This window comes from Hoplias malabaricus, chromosome 4 (genome assembly GCF_029633855.1).
Source record: "Hoplias malabaricus isolate fHopMal1 chromosome 4, fHopMal1.hap1, whole genome shotgun sequence".
Taxonomy (NCBI): Eukaryota; Metazoa; Chordata; class Actinopteri; order Characiformes; family Erythrinidae; genus Hoplias; species Hoplias malabaricus.
Window position 1 is genome coordinate 27255683 of NC_089803.1, and position 19928 is coordinate 27275610.

Below are 19928 nucleotides of genomic sequence, written 5' to 3' on the forward strand. Positions count from 1 at the left end.
CGTCCTACCAAGATTATAACTGCACAGAGTTTTAATTTCAATTTTTTTAATTACTTGTAAATAATATAATGATAACAGTGACGTTTCATTTCAAACACAATATCTTTTAATGAATAATGGCTGATTGAGTTTTATAGTCCTCCAATCGTGAAATGACACATTTAATTGTAAAACCATTAAGACTTTTGGGGTGGCGTTGGTGGATAACACCAACACTGACGTTTCATGTGACGGACGGGTTTGATCCTCAAGTCTGACAGTAACACTACACTGTACCAATAAGCGTGATTAGGCATTAGCCTACATCTGGAACATGATTAAAAGTGTAAGCTGCTCTGGATATAAGTGGCTGTTAAATATACAGTAAATGAATTATACAGGAATTCCCCTTCAACACAGCTCTGTAGTACAGTTTGTGTTGTGTTTAACATAACGTGTCATTCTAATTACACAATCATTGTCAGATACATGACGCATTCTTCTGTCCTGAACCAAAACATTTAATAACAGTACTGACACAACTTGTGTTGCTAAATAGTACCTTGTTGTTTGCTTCTGTTGCTCATTTGTAGTCAGATTTTGACCCATCTTTATGTCCCCACGTATTGCAGCTCACTCGTTTAAAAGGTCAAATAAGGTCACAGCCCACCTTTCACACAACATTCTGAAAAATGTTGCAGTTTCAATCTGTAACCCCCAGCCTGAGTCAGATGGACTTCTGGGGGAATTGTTTCAGTCTATAACCCCCAGCCTGAGTCAGATGGACTTCTGGGGGAATTTAAGCATTCTCTTTGGGCCCGTGTTTTTTTTTTTTTTTCTTTCTTTCTGTCCCCCCCCCCCCCCCCCCCACTAAGGGGGAGTTTCCAGCTACTGTAGGTCTCCAATGTAGGAGGGAAATCTCCAGTGTCGTGTTTGCTTTGTGTGAGGGGGAAGTGAGAAAGTGTGTGTGTGTGTCTTTGTGGGTGTGTTTGTATGTTAAGTGCGATCATCATCTTTGTTTTACTCTCACTCCGTTTAGAGTATCAACTGTGTTGGGTCACGCGTCTGTCGTTCTCGTGTGTGTGTGTAGGGTATTCTGCTAAAACTACAGTAATATACTTCAACTCACTTCATCTTAAGGTAAGATAACACTCAGTGTTATTCTGTTTTTGTGCATGGTTTACACTAATAGATCTTTTTAATTTAATGAAGGCTGGTGTTATACTGCAGTGTTTTGCCTTGATCTGGATGACTGGTGCAGATTATATAAGATGTAGGCAGACTTTTCTGACCTTGCCTGATCCTCTGTCCTCTTTCTGTATTTCAGCTTTTGCCTTTTACAAAGACGGAGATGAAAGGACTAGAGCTGGAGGATTCCACAAGCCGTTTTCGTTTCATTCAGTCATGTCTGGGCCTGGCTGGCTGTATGTGTATCAGCTATGCTGTGTGGACACCACAGTGGCTGGATGAGAAGGGACTGTGGGTGAATGGGAATGAGTCCAGTCCAGATGATAGCTGGACAGAAGGCCAGGGCATTGGAGGTTAGTATCTTGAGTCTCGGTCTCAGTGTTCAACCCTATGATTTTGATACTGTCTGAGTTTTCAAAGATAGATAGATAGACAGACATATTGTACTCAGTGCAAATGTACAGACACTGTGTAAACAAGAACATGTACAATACAGTTCAACAGCCAAATACAGTCCAGTGTTTTTATTTTACAGTCTAAAGTGGCCACCAAATACAGTAGATATATCCCTGCGGAGATGAGATATCGGACAATCTACTGGGATAAGGACATGGAAAGTTGAAAGAGAAACAGGGACACCAAATCCCTATATGAAAGATATGAAAGACACTGAAAGATTAAGTTTTTTGACCAGTTCCTAAGTCTAAATTTGACAAAATGAGAACTAAAAAGCATGGTACCTGGAAACACCCTATTTTGGTATTATATTTAGTTAATGAGGCTTCTGTGTTATTTTCTGTCAAACCTGAATTTTTCTCCAGAGTGCTGAAAAATGAATAAGCTGTAATTAACAGCTGTAAATGACGTGCATGAAGGATGGTCCTTCAGTGGAGTTTCAGTGGAATTTTTTTATTTGATTTCTTTCTAAAGTGGTTCTTTTGTGAATTTGCTTTGCAGAACTCTTTAAAGACCCCATATTTTCCTCCTGTTCCGTATGAGTGCAATACATTGTGCAGAGTGGCATTAAGACGATAGAAAATGATCAGCTGACTGTATGCCATTATGTTCCTTGTCACTTGTGAATAGCACTGTAGGGAAATGAGATGAAAAAAAAAAAAAAAACTCCAGAATCCACTGGAAGGGAGGAAGGTTCCTAAGGATTTTGAAAGAACTGCAAGTGTTGACTTGTTCAACTATGAAGTTGTCATAGGATAATGAAAGTATGCCTCTGATAATAAGCACCCTAAAGGAAAGTATTCTTATTAAAGGAGATTTTAGTGTAAAGAGTTTTTAGTTTGCCACAGTTTCGATAGATATTCACAGAGGTTCAAGGTTTTCAGTCATTCTTAATGGAGTGTTGTTTTTAATGGTGGGCTCATGCTAAGGCTTGTGTGTGGGTGGGTGGGGGTGGGGGGTGTCTAACATTCTCTCCTGTGTAACAGTCAGTGGAAATATTGACCAGCAGGGAACATTTTAAATGGGATTTTCACTGGACTCCTGTTCTGTTACATGACAATTTCAGAAGGGCTGTTATTTTTTCATTTCCCTGTAAATAACACGTCATGAAGATTGATTGCTTGTACAATGATGATTTATGTACATTTCTTTAGCACATTTGTGTTAGAGCTATGAAAGTCTTATTGCAGTGTAATGAAAAAACCATTTTGGATGTACATTACATGACCAAAAGTTTTTAGACACATACACACTGTATGTATTTTCTGAAATGAAAGGTATCAATAGAGTGTTGGTTTGTACTTTTGCTGTAGTAAGAGCCATTGTTCTTCTAGGAAAGCCTTGTTGGAGTATTAGTTCTGTACGACAAGCCTCACTAAGCTCCATAACAACAGAGGATGCATTAGCACTGCTCACAGCCCAGCACTGGGGTTCTTAATAGCCCGCTAGCCCATGCTTGGCTTTGGGCATGTTGATTTTAGACTTGTGTGGCTGCTTCAGTGCTGGAATGTAATCATGAGAATGTACAGTGTGTGAGTTCCAACATTGTATCTGAACTGTTAAAGACATGTACTTTCATAATTGTGTGGGTGGACTTCACCGGCTTTATCAGTAATTGTTTGTGTGTTGTTGTAAACAGGTCAAGGAGCTCAGAGAATGTTTGCAGTGCTTTCTTTCCTCATGGCCGTAAGCTCAGTGATTCTATGCCTGGTCTTTGCTTTCTGCTGGACATCTCGGACTGTGCAATCTTACTCCAACACTCGCTCTCTGCTGATGTCAGGACAGGCCCTGTACCCCACCACACTGCTTCTCATCACACTCGTCCCCACAGGTCTGTCAAATCACACTTTTACTCGTCACCACTCCATGTATGACGTCTTCTGTGGAAGTGAAACTCAAGCCCTTCTGTAGTTTCTTATTCTCATAGGATTAAAAATACATTAATTACAGTGTATTAACTGAATGAGTCATAGTAGTATGTATTTAACTTATTAACCATGCAGGGCTCGTGTCAGCCTACAGTTTAAAGACAACCCTCTAAATGACATATAGGTGCATGAAAGCTGACTGTGACTCTTATCTACATCTACCTCTCTCTCCTCAGGCTTTTTCTTTCTCCTAAGTTGGGCTCTATTTACCAACGAGCACATTGCTGAAATCCGGGATGATATCACACGAGTGGGATTGTCCTATTGGCTGGGTGCTGCCGGCTGGGCTCTGCTACTGGCCGTGCTCCCTGTGGTGTTTCTGGTGGAGCAGTGCGTGGTGCCGGACGTCCTTCCAGAGCTGATGAGAGTGGCTGAGACGTGGTGGAAAGCCCCAGAGGTGGCGTACGCTCGCTCGTTCAGAGAGGCTTATCACCACGGAGAGGCAAAATACAGCAGCGAATTCAAGAGGCAAATGTCAGTGCCCTGAGGAGACACAAGGGACACGTGCAGTATTAAATATTGCTACATTCTAAAATCTGCATTCCCTAACAGCCAGCAGAAGGACTGAACACCAGTTTTAAGCTCCCAGAAGCTCAGACGGCTGGGCATGGCTTAGTGCACTTTACAAGGATCTGTCAAATCTGACCTCCTGGAGGAAAAGGAGGCGTGGATTCATTTACACTGAATGTTGTAAACTACAAACTATCAAAAATATACTTTATATCAGTCACCATCAGTAAGCTAATAGACACTAATCTAAACTGCTGGTGCATGGTGGCAGTTTTGGTTTAAACATTTGGTGGTGGCCTTGAATCGGACCCTCAGTGTGGGGGTCCAAATGTACTGGGAAAAATGTCAAAGGATGTTTATACAGCTTTTGGAACATTTTTATATTTCTCTGCATTTATCAGTGGCTGTCAGTTCCACCCATCAGTGAGTCTCCCCTGATCGCATACCGTGCCAGCAGCCTCAGGATGGTGGAGGCATAAACACGTTTCCTTTGAGTCACAAGATATCGATCCACTGTTCTTTTCAAACTCCCACCTATGCAACACCACTGAATACCTTACGGCACCAGAGGAGAGTGCAAACTGCCCAGATCTTTCACATCAGCTGAGAGACCCCTGTGCTACCATCCTACCCACCCAGAGAATCCCAGCCTTGGACATCTGTGGTATCACCGTGATTATGATCCTGATGATGGCCTCCATCTTTTATAGTTACATATAAACTCAACCAAAAAGTTCTAACCAGATATACAAGAGTGTTGTAATCAGCCAACAAATTATCAATACATTTATTGGTAATACTGACCTATTTTATGCAGTACACACTATTACATCAGTAAAAATATTTTTTTTTGTCTTATATCTTGTATATTGCAATGATGTGCAAGATCTGTTTACATAACATAGTCTACATTTTTTTATTTAATACAATACTTACAACACAAACAGAAACATTCCACATACTAATATGCCTTGGAATAGGTGAAGTTTAGTATTTTGACAGGTCATCTTGATTTTGCAGGATTTCATGTGTATTTTTGTTGTAACAGCACCCCCACGTGGTCATCCTGTGCTTTAACATTAGATTTAATGTTCCTACAAACAAAGGTGCTCAAAATCTTAGGTTGTGCTTCGACTGACACATGATGGATAGTCAGTCAGAACGTTTAAACTGACAATAACATGACCAACGAATTATGTTTTTTGTAATTATAAATAAATAAACCAGTAACCAAACCTTTTGCCGTGCTTGTGGTTTTTTTTTTTTTTTTTACCTTTGTCTATTTTTCCCCTTTCTGTTTTCAGGGAATTTATACTGTGGTCTCAAAGATTACATTACTGGAGTTTTGGCTGAACATCCAGGCCAGTGCTTATGTTTTGTATATCTACACATCTGTTGTATTAACAAACTATTCAGTCTGAATGAGTAGAATACACTGGAGGAGGAAATATGAATAAACTGCCCATCAACTTCAGGGGCCAAATGATTGAGGAAATATCTACTGTAAAATTAATTCTTGTTCGAGGACTATGCCATAGCTGAAACTCACACTAGGGGAAGACGTGGCCTAATGACGCAAAGAAGCAGGTTTGTCAGTGGAAGGTCGCTGGTTCAATCCCCATGACTGGAAGGATAAGCCACAGAGGAAGTGCCCTTGAGCAAGGACCCAACTCCCAAAAAAGCTACACAGCCTCCAAAGTTGGCTACCCACTGTGTGTGTGTGTGTGTGTGTGTGTGTGTAAAACAGATGGGTTAAATGCAGAGGTCAAATTTCATGTACTACTGTTCAATAGTTATAAAAAGCCCAGTTGCTATTTAATTTCAATAACATTAGTTTTCTGACGTACATTCTTATTACTTTTCTGTAAGACATTTGTAGACCAGAATGTAATGACAAAAAAATCCATTCTCCAATGAATTTTCCTCATTAGTATTGTTAAACTAAGGCCAAATGTTTCTGCACCCCTCTTAAATCACCAACAACTTAGTAACCACTTAACATACCATAACCACCAGTGATACCATAATAACTACCTGCAACACTATCCCTACCCTCTGTAACCTGACAACCACATAGACACCCTGGAAAAGCCACTTAGTAACACCCTAGCAATCACCTATAACACCTTAGATATTGCCTAGAATCAGAGTAACACCCTACCAACACCTGAGAACCACCTGTAACAGCAGAGCAACCACTTAGCAATATCCTATCAACTACTTGGAAAACCATAGCAACCACACGAACAACCAGCAGCTAAGTGATGATAGAAATTAGTTTAAGCAGTGCTATCCCTTTCTCATTTTTGTTAATATAAACTGCTTTAATAGAAGGAGATAAAAGCCTGCCATGTGTCAGCAGGATGATCACGACTACAGCCAGATGTCTGCACAACTGTGAAAGAATGTGTGTATGGAGAGAAAGAGTGTGAAAGTGGAAACAGACAGCAAAAGAGGATGCTGCTGAGTCTGTGTTTACTTTTTGATCCCACCAAAGTGGAGATGAACGGAGTGGATCTGGCTTCTGCTAATTGTGCATTAATCAGGTGCTGCACTAATTAAAAGGCAGTTCCACCCTGTTAGCAGTGGCTAATGAGTTTGTTATTAAATTCACAGAGGACTTCGTCTTCTTTTTTTTTTAATTTACCAACAGGATAACGCTTAATTGGTGTTTGAATGGGAGTTGAGTGTCCTTGAAGGTCATGACAGCACAATACTTTAATGTGGACTGAATGACAAGCCAGACAGCCTCCAAGTGAGCATCAAAGCTGGCATAAGTGTGTGTGTGTGGGGCCTATATGTAAACTAGCTACTACATTTTCAATATAGGGAAGTCTTTAGAGCTAGAGAATTCCCAAAGGGAGCTATTTAAACATTTAAATGTAGTGGTTTGTACTCCACCCCACAACACACACACATTTCCGTACCCTCTCATTTGCTCATTCCCAGTTCTGACTGACACCTCAAAGCTTTTCAGAATTTACCAGTTTACTCACTTCAAAGGTGAGGGTCAAATGCAGTCCTCCTCTCACTTCTGCAGCTTGGCTTTGAAAAGATCCCTTCTGTACTCTGGTAGGACTCCCTAAAAATACATTTCGAGTTACTGAAAGCTGCTCTTTAGATCCTCCTCATAAGCCATTTTCCAACACAGCAGTTAAGCCAAGCCTCACAGCTTCAGGACACGCTGGAGCTGTTGTATCTAGCACAGTTCCTCAGCTCCACTCTCAGGACCTCTGGCTTGTAACACACTTGAATAAACCTATTTAAAGCTTGATGGCAATAGAACAGACCCAAACTTTATAATGTACTCAGACACTAACAATTCTCATACCAAATCTTTATACATCTATATATTTCCTAGTTATACATGCAACACTTTGTATATTTTAACGGTGAAATTTGAGCATAGTGTAAGTATAGTGAAATTTAATGTGTGTAAAAGTATAAGGTAATGTGTGTACACTGACATTGTGGTGGGAGCCTCAGTGGTACATAGAATACCTTTAATTAAGGAACATAATTGTACAATATACTATACTAATTGTAGATTTTAGGTTGTGTTGTTTTCATACATGGTGGCGCAGCAGGTAGTGTCGCAGTCACACAGCTCCAGGGGCCTGGAGGTTGTGGGTTTGATTCCTGCTCCGGGTGACTGTCTGTGAGGAGTTGGTGTGTTCTCCCCATGTCCGCGTGAGTTTCCTCCGGGTGCTCCGGTTTCCTCCCACGGTCCAAAAACACACGTTGGTAAGTGGATTGGTGACTCAAAGGTGTCCGTCCGTGTGAATGTGTGTCTGTGTTGCCCTGTGGAGGACTGACGCCCCCTCCAGGGTGTATTCCTGCCTTGCGCCCAATGATTCCAGGTAGGCTCTGGACCCACCGTGACCATGAACTGGATAAGCGGTTACAGATAATGAATGAATGAATGTTTTCATACACCCCATTGCATCTCCAGAACTTATGTACTTTCTTTTACACTGTTATATGAAAGATTACAAATATTAACCTCTCCTTCTGTTCTGGAGAAGACAATAAAATGTACTTTTATGAAACACAACTGGACAATAATGTACCTGTACCACAGCTTTTCTTCTGATAGTGTACATCCTTACACTCGTGTAATTTACACACCAAAACCCTGCAGGGTGTCTGCTTACGGGAATATTTGAGGACACTTATGGCAAAATCATTTTCCAAACCACCATTCTCACACACCAAACAATGTCTAACACAACAAATTATGACCAAAATCTCTCTTTAATCGGGACATGGGGCATGAATGTTCTTTGTCAATACAAGCAGAATTTTTCCAATAAACATTGCTGTGTTGCATTGTGTGAAACTTTAAAAGAGAAAGGACCAACATAATGGCTTCAATAGTAACTGAATAAAACCGCTACACCTTAGCTCACATTATGTTGTTGTTGTTTTCAGAAAGCCGTGATAATAAAGGGTTAGTCCTGACCTCATACCAAAGGATAACAGTGTAAGGTCATGGTTTATGTTCCCAGCATATCACTGCCACAAATATCATCACAATCACTAACACTTTGATTATATGTCGTCAAAGAAAACCCCTGTCTCCACAGCCGCGGAGATATTAAGACGCGGTTCTACGCTGTGGTAAAAGATTACGCTATGACCGTTTGCTAATATGTTTCAAAATTGCTCGGTAATTAATGGGCGGGACCTCCCTGCATGACCATCAGTCAGCGGCGCGGCTGAGATTGAGTGACAGCATGGCCACGCCCCCAGCTCAGCAGGTGGCATTGCGCAGGTCCCTGCCACTCTGCTCGTATCAATTACAGCCCAATTAGAGAGCCACGTCCTGCTAATTACACCACTGCTTCCCACAGAATAAAGCGAGTGTGTGTTTATTGAGATAAATAAATAAAGACACAGACTGCCAAGGCAAGCTGGCCTTAATCAGATTTTTGCGAGCTGTAAGCTTTTCCTGCCTTCACTACTGTTGAAATGTACGCGCATTCCCAGCTCTCGCCACTTGGTGTCGCTGTTGGAGTTTGGTTTGTGGCAATAGGCCTCTGCATGAAATATTGGTGGAAAAAAGAAAAAAAACCCTCCCAATTTCTTTGCATTTAATGAAATCAGAGTGGGCTATTTCATGCTGAAAGTGTGCTTGCTCTATGTGTGTGTTTGTGTGTGTACATACATGTGTATGTGCCGTTAGCTGTGTGAAACGGCTCATCCGTTCAACAGAGTGCCAGCAAATTCAGACCAAATTCCCTCACATATTCCAGAAAAAGCAAGACAGGGTCCTGGATTGTGATGAATTATGGAATACACTTTTTGGTTCAGGCTCTATATCGTGGAATAAATCTAATTTGACTGGAGATTTCACAGCTTGGATGTCATGCCTCTTTGGTCAGGAACAGAGACAGAGGCCAGGCCTAGAGTCTGAGCTTTAGCTGATAAATTGATAGAAAGAGATGGCAAGATGGAGAGAATGAGAGGTGACACTGGAGATGAGTGTAAAATAGGATTAAATTCATTCGGGGGGTGTTATCGGTTTGGATTGTGTTTGACCTGGCTGTGGCACATGTCCTTCAAGCCTCTCTTTCTTACTTATCCCAAGTGTGCTTTACTTACGCACTTCTTCCTCTCAGACACAATATATCTTTTAACGGTTTCCCCAAGGCCCTTCAGATTTATCACTTGACTGCCAGAGACTAATGACGAGTGTTTATCCTGTTTCCTCTCCACTGAGCCCCTTTACCGCAGTGTACTTCACTTACCCACTCAAAGCTTTCCCCTCACTTCCTTACTGCAGTCTACTCTTTATAAAATGAACATCACAACCCCACCCAATGGAACTGAAATTCTCTCACTGCATTCAATCACATTTTAGTGTGCTTTCTTAAATAATCCTTGTGCTCATGTTTAAATATTTTGTGTAAATTTTTGGTCAGTTTCAACAGTGTTAGAGCAGAATGTTAGTGTTGTGTGATATTATTGAGTGGGGCAGAATGTTGGGGTGATATTATTGAGTGGGGCAGAATGTTGGGGTGATATTATTAAGTGGGGCAGAATGTTGGGGTGATATTATTGAGTGGGGCAGAATGTTGGGGTGATATTATTGAGTGGGGCAGAATGTTGGGGTGATATTATTGAGTGGGGCAGAATGTTGAGGTGATATTATTGAGTGGGGCAGAATGTTGGGGTGATATTATTGAGTGGGGCAGAATGTTGGGGTGATATTATTGAGTGGGGCAGAATGTTGGGGTGATATTATTGAGTGGGGCAGAATGTTGGGGTGATATTATTAAGTGGGGCAGAATGTTGGGGTGATATTATTGAGTGGGGCAGAATGTTGGGGTGATATTATTGAGTGGGGCAGAATGTTGGGGTGATATTATTGAGTGGGGCAGAATGTTGGGGTGATATTATTGAGTGGGGCAGAATGTTGGGGTGATATTATTAAGTGGGGCAGAATGTTGGGGTGATATTATTGAGTGGGGCAGAATGTTGGGGTGATATTATTGAGTGGGGCAGAATGTTGGGGTGATATTATTGAGTGGGGCAGAATGTTGGGGTGATATTATTGAGTGGGGCAGAATGTTGGGGTGATATTATTGAGTGGGGCAGAATGTTAGTGTTGTGTGATATTATTGAGTGGGGCAGAATGTTGGGGTGATATTATTGAGTGGGGCAGAATGTTAGTGTTGTGTGATATTATTGAGTGGGGCAGAATGTTGGGGTGATATTATTGAGTGGGGCAGAATGTTAGTGTTGTGTGATATTATTGAGTGGGGCAGAATGTTGGGATGATATTATTGAGTGGGGCAGAATGTTAGTGTTGTGTGACATTATTGAGTGGGGCAGAATGTTGGGGTGATATTATTAAGTGGGGCAGAATGTTGGGGTGATATTATTGAGTGGGGCAGAATGTTGGGGTGATATTATTGAGTGGGGCAGAATGTTGGGGTGATATTATTGAGTGGGGCAGAATGTTGGGGTGTTATTATTAAGTGGGGCAGAATGTTGGGGTGATATTATTGAGTGGGGCAGAATGTTGGGGTGATATTATTAAGTGGGGCAGAATGTTGGGGTGATATTATTGAGTGGGGCAGAATGTTGGGGTGATATTATAGAGTGGGGCAGAATGTTGGGGTGATATTATTGAGTGGGGCAGAATGTTGGGGTGATATTATTGAGTGGGGCAGAATGTTGGGGTGATATTATTAAGTGGGGCAGAATGTTGGGGTGATATTATTGAGTGGGGCAGAATGTTGGGGTGATATTATTGAGTAGGGCAGAATGTTGAGGTCATATTATTGAGTGGGGCAGAATGTTGGGGTGATATTATTGAGTGGGGCAGAATGTTGGGGTGATATTATTGAGTGGGGCAGAATGTTAGTGTTGTGTGATATTATTGAGTGGGGCAGAATGTTGGGGTGATATTATTGAGTGGGGCAGAATGTTAGTGTTGTGTGATATTATTGAGTGGGGCAGAATGTTGGGGTGATATTATTGAGTGGGGCAGAATGTTAGTGTTGTGTGATATTATTGAGTGGGGCAGAATGTTGGGGTGATATTATTGAGTGGGGCAGAATGTTAGTGTTGTGTGACATTATTGAGTGGGGCAGAATGTTGGGGTGATATTATTAAGTGGGGCAGAATGTTGGGGTGATTTTATTGAGTGGGGCAGAATGTTGGGGTGATATTATTAAGTGGGGCAGAATGTTGGGGTGATATTATTGAGTGGGGCAGAATGTTGGGGTGATATTATTAAGTGGGGCAGAATGTTGGGGTGATATTATTGAGTGGGGCAGAATGTTGGGGTGATATTATTAAGTGGGGCAGAATGTTGGGGTGATATTATAGAGTGGGGCAGAATGTTGGGGTGATATTATTGAGTGGGGCAGAATGTTGGGGTGATATTATTGAGTGGGGCAGAATGTTGGGGTGATATTATTAAGTGGGGCAGAATGTTGGGGTGATATTATTGAGTGGGGCAGAATGTTGGGGTGATATTATTGAGTAGGGCAGAATGTTGAGGTCATATTATTGAGTGGGGCAGAATGTTGGGGTGATATTATTGAGTGGGGCAGAATGTTGGGGTGATATTATTAAGTGGGGCAGAATGTTGGGGTGATATTATTGAGTGGGGCAGAATGTTGGGGTGATATTATTGAGTGGGGCAGAATGTTGAGGTCATATTATTGAGTGGGGCAGAATGTTGGGGTGATATTATTGAGTGGGGCAGAATGTTGGGGTGATATTATTGAGTGGGGCAGAATGTTGAGGTCATATTATTGAGTGGGGCAGAATGTTGGGGTGATATTATTGAGTGGGGCAGAATGTTGGGGTGATATTATTGAGTGGGGCAGAATGTTGGGGTGATATTATTGAGTGGGGCAGAATGTTGAGGTGATATTATTGAGTGGGGCAGAATGTTGAGGTGATATTATTGAGTGGGGCAGAATGTTGAGGTGATATTATTGAGTGGGGCAGAATGTTGAGGTGATATTATTGAGTGGGGCAGAATGTTGGGGTGATATTATTGAGTGGGGCAGAATGTTGAGGTGATATTATTGAGTGGGGCAGAATGTTGAGGTGATATTATTGAGTGGGGCAGAATGTTGAGGTGATATTATTGAGTGGGGCAGAATGTTGAGGTGATATTATTGAGTGGGGCAGAATGTTGAGGTGATATTATTGAGTGGGGCAGAATGTTGAGGTGATATTATTGAGTGGGGCAGAATGTTGGGGTGATATTATTGAGTGGGGCAGAATGTTGGGGTGATATTATTGAGTGGGGCAGAATGTTGAGGTGATATTATTGAGTGGGGCAGAATGTTGAGGTGATATTATTGAGTGGGGCAGAATGTTGAGGTGATATTATTGAGTGGGGCAGAATGTTGAGGTGATATTATTGAGTGGGGCAGAATGTTGAGGTGATATTATTGAGTGGGGCAGAATGTTGGGGTGATATTATTGAGTGGGGCAGAATGTTGAGGTGATATTATTGAGTGGGGCAGAATGTTGAGGTGATATTATTGAGTCGGGCAGAATGTTGGGGTGATATTATTGAGTGGGGCAGAATGTTGAGGTGATATTATTGAGTGGGGCAGAATGTTGGGGTGATATTATTAAGTGGGGCAGAATGTTGGGGTGATATTATTGAGTGGGGCAGAATGTTAGTGTTGTGTGATATTATTGAGTGGGGCAGAATATTGGGGTGATATTATTGAGTGGGGCAGAATGTTGGGGTGATATTATTGAGTGGGGCAGAATGTTGGGGTGATATTATTGAGTGGGGCAGAATGTTAGTGTTGTGTGATATTATTGAGTGGGGCAGAATGTTGGGGTGATATTATTGAGTGGGGCAGAATGTTGGGGTGATATTATTGAGTGGGGCAGAATGTTAGTGTTGTGTGATATTATTGAGTGGGGCAGAATTTTGGGGTGATATTATTGAGTGGGGCAGAATGTTAGTGTTGTGTGATATTATTGAGTGGGGCAGAATGTTGGGGTGATATTATTGAGTGGGGCAGAATGTTAGTGTTGTGTGATATTATTGAGTGGGGCAGAATGTTGGGGTGATATTATTGAGTGGGGCAGAATGTTAGTGTTGTGTGACATTATTGAGTGGGGCAGAATGTTGGGGTGATATTATTGAGTGGGGCAGAATGTTGGGGTGATATTATTGAGTGGGGCAGAATGTTGAGGTGATATTATTGAGTGGGGCAGAATGTTGAGGTGATATTATTGAGTGGGGCAGAATGTTGAGGTGATATTATTGAGTGGGGCAGAATGTTAGTGTTGTGTGATATTATTGAGTGGGGCAGAATGTTGGGGTGATATTATTGAGTGGGGCAGAATGTTGAGGTGATATTATTGAGTGGGGCAGAATGTTGAGGTGATATTTTTGAGTGGGGCAGAATGTTGGGGTGATATTATTGAGTGGGGCAGAATGTTGAGGTGATATTATTGAGTGGGGCAGAATGTTGAGGTGATATTATTGAGTGGGGCAGAATGTTGGGGTGATATTATTGAGTGGGGCAGAATGTTAGTGTTGTGTGATATTATTGAGTGGGGCAGAATGTTGGGGTGATATTATTGAGTGGGGCAGAATGTTAGTGTTGTGTGACATTATTGAGTGGGGCAGAATGTTGGGGTGATATTATTAAGTGGGGCAGAATGTTGGGGTGATTTTATTGAGTGGGGCAGAATGTTGGGGTGATATTATTAAGTGGGGCAGAATGTTGGGGTGATATTATTGAGTGGGGCAGAATGTTGGGGTGATATTATTAAGTGGGGCAGAATGTTGGGGTGATATTATTGAGTGGGGCAGAATGTTGGGGTGATATTATTAAGTGGGGCAGAATGTTGGGGTGATATTATAGAGTGGGGCAGAATGTTGGGGTGATATTATTGAGTGGGGCAGAATGTTGGGGTGATATTATTGAGTGGGGCAGAATGTTGGGGTGATATTATTAAGTGGGGCAGAATGTTGGGGTGATATTATTGAGTGGGGCAGAATGTTGGGGTGATATTATTGAGTAGGGCAGAATGTTGAGGTCATATTATTGAGTGGGGCAGAATGTTGGGGTGATATTATTGAGTGGGGCAGAATGTTGGGGTGATATTATTAAGTGGGGCAGAATGTTGGGGTGATATTATTGAGTGGGGCAGAATGTTGGGGTGATATTATTGAGTGGGGCAGAATGTTGAGGTCATATTATTGAGTGGGGCAGAATGTTGGGGTGATATTATTGAGTTGGGCAGAATGTTGGGGTGATATTATTGAGTGGGGCAGAATGTTGAGGTCATATTATTGAGTGGGGCAGAATGTTGGGGTGATATTATTGAGTGGGGCAGAATGTTGGGGTGATATTATTGAGTGGGGCAGAATGTTGGGGTGATATTATTGAGTGGGGCAGAATGTTGAGGTGATATTATTGAGTGGGGCAGAATGTTGAGGTGATATTATTGAGTGGGGCAGAATGTTGAGGTGATATTATTGAGTGGGGCAGAATGTTGAGGTGATATTATTGAGTGGGGCAGAATGTTGGGGTGATATTATTGAGTGGGGCAGAATGTTGAGGTGATATTATTGAGTGGGGCAGAATGTTGAGGTGATATTATTGAGTGGGGCAGAATGTTGAGGTGATATTATTGAGTGGGGCAGAATGTTGAGGTGATATTATTGAGTGGGGCAGAATGTTGAGGTGATATTATTGAGTGGGGCAGAATGTTGAGGTGATATTATTGAGTGGGGCAGAATGTTGGGGTGATATTATTGAGTGGGGCAGAATGTTGGGGTGATATTATTGAGTGGGGCAGAATGTTGAGGTGATATTATTGAGTGGGGCAGAATGTTGAGGTGATATTATTGAGTGGGGCAGAATGTTGAGGTGATATTATTGAGTGGGGCAGAATGTTGAGGTGATATTATTGAGTGGGGCAGAATGTTGAGGTGATATTATTGAGTGGGGCAGAATGTTGGGGTGATATTATTGAGTGGGGCAGAATGTTGAGGTGATATTATTGAGTGGGGCAGAATGTTGAGGTGATATTATTGAGTCGGGCAGAATGTTGGGGTGATATTATTGAGTGGGGCAGAATGTTGAGGTGATATTATTGAGTGGGGCAGAATGTTGGGGTGATATTATTAAGTGGGGCAGAATGTTGGGGTGATATTATTGAGTGGGGCAGAATGTTAGTGTTGTGTGATATTATTGAGTGGGGCAGAATATTGGGGTGATATTATTGAGTGGGGCAGAATGTTGGGGTGATATTATTGAGTGGGGCAGAATGTTGGGGTGATATTATTGAGTGGGGCAGAATGTTAGTGTTGTGTGATATTATTGAGTGGGGCAGAATGTTGGGGTGATATTATTGAGTGGGGCAGAATGTTGGGGTGATATTATTGAGTGGGGCAGAATGTTAGTGTTGTGTGATATTATTGAGTGGGGCAGAATTTTGGGGTGATATTATTGAGTGGGGCAGAATGTTAGTGTTGTGTGATATTATTGAGTGGGGCAGAATGTTGGGGTGATATTATTGAGTGGGGCAGAATGTTAGTGTTGTGTGATATTATTGAGTGGGGCAGAATGTTGGGGTGATATTATTGAGTGGGGCAGAATGTTAGTGTTGTGTGACATTATTGAGTGGGGCAGAATGTTGGGGTGATATTATTGAGTGGGGCAGAATGTTGGGGTGATATTATTGAGTGGGGCAGAATGTTGAGGTGATATTATTGAGTGGGGCAGAATGTTGAGGTGATATTATTGAGTGGGGCAGAATGTTGAGGTGATATTATTGAGTGGGGCAGAATGTTAGTGTTGTGTGATATTATTGAGTGGGGCAGAATGTTGGGGTGATATTATTGAGTGGGGCAGAATGTTGAGGTGATATTATTGAGTGGGGCAGAATGTTGAGGTGATATTTTTGAGTGGGGCAGAATGTTGGGGTGATATTATTGAGTGGGGCAGAATGTTGAGGTGATATTATTGAGTGGGGCAGAATGTTGAGGTGATATTATTGAGTGGGGCAGAATGTTGGGGTGATATTATTGAGTGGGGCAGAATGTTAGTGTTGTGTGATATTATTGAGTGGGGCAGAATGTTGGGGTGATATTATTGAGTGGGGCAGAATGTTAGTGTTGTGTGATATTATTGAGTGGGGCAGAATGTTGGGGTGATATTATTGAGTGGGGCAGAATGTTAGTGTTGTGTGACATTATTGAGTGGGGCAGAATGTTGGGGTGATATTATTGAGTGGGGCAGAATGTTGGGGTGATATTATTGAGTGGGGCAGAATGTTGAGGTGATATTATTGAGTGGGGCAGAATGTTGAGGTGATATTATTGAGTGGGGCAGAATGTTGAGGTGATATTATTGAGTGGGGCAGAATGTTGAGGTGATATTATTGAGTGGGACAGAATGTTGAGGTGATATTATTGAGTGGGGCAGAATGTTGAGGTGATATTATTGAGTGGGGCAGAATGTTAGTGTTGTGTGATATTATTGAGTGGGGCAGAATGTTGGGGTGATATTATTGAGTGGGGCAGAATGTTGAGGTGATATTATTGAGTGGGGCAGAATGTTGAGGTGATATTTTTGAGTGGGGCAGAATGTTGGGGTGATATTATTGAGTGGGGCAGAATGTTGAGGTGATATTATTGAGTGGGGCAGAATGTTGAGGTGATATTATTGAGTGGGGCAGAATGTTGGGGTGATATTATTGAGTGGGGCAGAATGTTAGTGTTGTGTGATATTATTGAGTGGGGCAGAATGTTGGGGTGATATTATTGAGTGGGGCAGAATGTTAGTGTTGTGTGATATTATTGAGTGGGTCAGAATGTTGGGGTGATATTATTGAGTGGGGCAGAATGTTAGTGTTGTGTGATATTATTGAGTGGGGCAGAATGTTGGGGTGATATTATTGAGTGGGGCAGAATGTTAGTGTTGTGTGACATTATTGAGTGGGGCAGAATGTTGGGGTGATATTATTGAGTGGGGCAGAATGTTGGGGTGATATTATTGAGTGGGGCAGAATGTTGAGGTGATATTATTGAGTGGGGCAGAATGTTGAGGTGATATTATTGAGTGGGGCAGAATGTTAGTGTTGTGTGATATTATTGAGTGGGGCAGAATGTTGGGGTGATATTATTGAGTGGGGCAGAATGTTGAGGTGATATTATTGAGTGGGGCAGAATGTTGAGGTGATATTTTTGAGTGGGGCAGAATGTTGGGGTGATATTATTGAGTGGGGCAGAATGTTGAGGTGATATTTTTGAGTGGGGCAGAATGTTGAGGTGATATTATTGAGTGGGGCAGAATGTTGAGGTGATATTTTTGAGTGGGGCAGAATGTTGGGGTGATATTATTGAGTGGGGCAGAATGTTGGGGTGATATTATTGAGTGGGGCAGAATGTTGAGGTGATATTATTGAGTGGGGCAGAATGTTGAGGTGATATTTTTGAGTGGGGCAGAATGTTGGGGTGATATTATTGAGTGGGGCAGAATGTTGAGGTGATATTATTGAGTGGGGCAGAATGTTAGTGTTGTGTGATATTATTGAGTGGGGCAGAATGTTGGGGTGATATTGTTGAGTGGGGCAGAATGTTGAGGTGATATTATTGAGTGGGGCAGAATGTTGAGGTGATATTATTGAGTGGGGCAGAATGTTGAGGTGATATTATTGAGTGGGGCAGAATGTTGGGGTGATATTATTGAGTGGGGCAGAAATTGTGGTCCTTCAGTTCAGACAGATATTTTTGAGGTATAATTTAGACAGGAATAATTGTTGATTTCAGTTCAGCACCCATTTTCAAATCTGATTGGACCACCAGAACAATCTCAAATCAGCATTTCTATAGACCCAGTTATGTCCACAATTCCCCACGACAGAATAGAGTCTTCTCACCAAGTCAGAATCATCTGTTCTACCTGGGGTGTCTTCCTTCTGCAGGTCATTCCTCTTCCTGATCTATGATCAGCTGGCTCCCTCTGTGTCTTAGACTGTGCTAGTATTTTGTGTAGAGAAGGCTGTTTCTGGATCAGGTTCATAAGTCACACGCCCAAAACACAAGGCCTTTGGAGAAAGAGACAGACGCATTCAGGGTCAGGCTTCTCGTCCTTCACTTTCCCCCTTTTATTCTTGGGCTTTGTGTGGCTCTGTGTTCTCCTTTGGAATCCTAAATGTGTCTTTGCTCTTTGAGATAGAAGGTCTGGTTCCCACTCCCCCTGCTGATTACATTTGGCGTTGAGATAGAGAGGGCAGAAATAACGAAGTCTCAAATGCTTCCGAATTATGAGTCAGTGTGTGCTTTGTAGTTTTAATGTAAATGTATGACGTGGAGGAGTGGACGAGCTGCATGAGTTAAGGCCATAATATAAAACCAGTGCTAAAGTATTCTGTCTGAAGTGCAGATTCCTAACTTCAAAACAATTTCACATGTGTTAAGATATTTTATTATGATGAGTAAAAAAATAGTTTATGTCATTGCTTAACATTGCAATGAAAAATGTAAAAGCTCAGACTTGAAGCTGCTGATAGAGAATGTAAATCAAATGGAAATGTAACTCATTATATAAGTCACTGTGTAATAAAATTCAGAACATTTGAATAGTATAGGGTAGTGTCGCAGTCACACAGCTCCAGAGGCCTGAAGGATGTGGGTTCGATTCCCACTCTGGGTGACTGTGAGGAGTTGGTGTGTTCTCCCTGTGTCCGCGTAGGTTTCCTCCGGGTGCTCCCGTTTTCTCCCACAGTCCAAAAACGTTGGTAGGTGGATTGGTGACTCAAAAGTATCTGTGTGTGTGTGTGTGTGTGTCTGTGTTGCCCTGTGAAAGACTGGCGCCCCCTCCAGGGTGTATTCCCGCCTTGCGCCCAATGATTCCAGGTAGGCTCTGGACCCATTGCGACCCTGAATTGGATAAGCAGTTACAGATAATGAATGAATGAACATTGATTTTGTTTTGTGTTGATTTTCTCCAATCCTCAGTCTTGTGTTTCTCTGTTATCTTAATGCACAGCATGTATTTTGAATGTCTGTGCATTTTCTGCCTCGTCTTCGATATATAAAGTGAAACACAATCCAGATATGCACAGATGTAGAAGCTAATAATAATATATAAACAATCATCAGAAGTTGTTTTTTTTTCTATTCTTCAGACGTAACATCTCACACTGTGGCCCTCTGTATGAAGCAGGTGGGCACATGTTTACAACAGATGTAGCAATGGTTACTCATTTCTGTCTTTTAATGAGCTACAAGTGAGAAAAAGTAGCAAATGAAACCATGTTTTTGTTATTCCTGGGAATAACTGTGGCTTCTAAGTCTTGAGGAGATTTTTCCGCCTACTGAGGTTATCTCACATACACTGGAACTTGAGCCTA

The 19928-nt window shown here is 41.9% G+C and overlaps 1 protein-coding gene across 1 annotated transcript; it reads left to right on the forward strand.

Annotated features, from left to right (window-relative positions):
- Positions 1–1022: 1022 nt before the first annotated feature.
- Positions 1023–5248, forward strand: si:ch211-256a21.4 (uncharacterized). Its single transcript, XM_066669821.1, has 4 exons — positions 1023–1119; positions 1307–1520; positions 3263–3454; positions 3728–5248. The coding sequence occupies exons 2-4, from the start codon at positions 1331–1333 to the stop codon at positions 4036–4038; spliced, it is 693 nt and encodes a 230-aa protein (XP_066525918.1). The 5' UTR covers positions 1023–1119; positions 1307–1330; the 3' UTR covers positions 4039–5248.
- The last annotated feature ends 14680 nt before the right edge of the window (positions 5249–19928 follow it).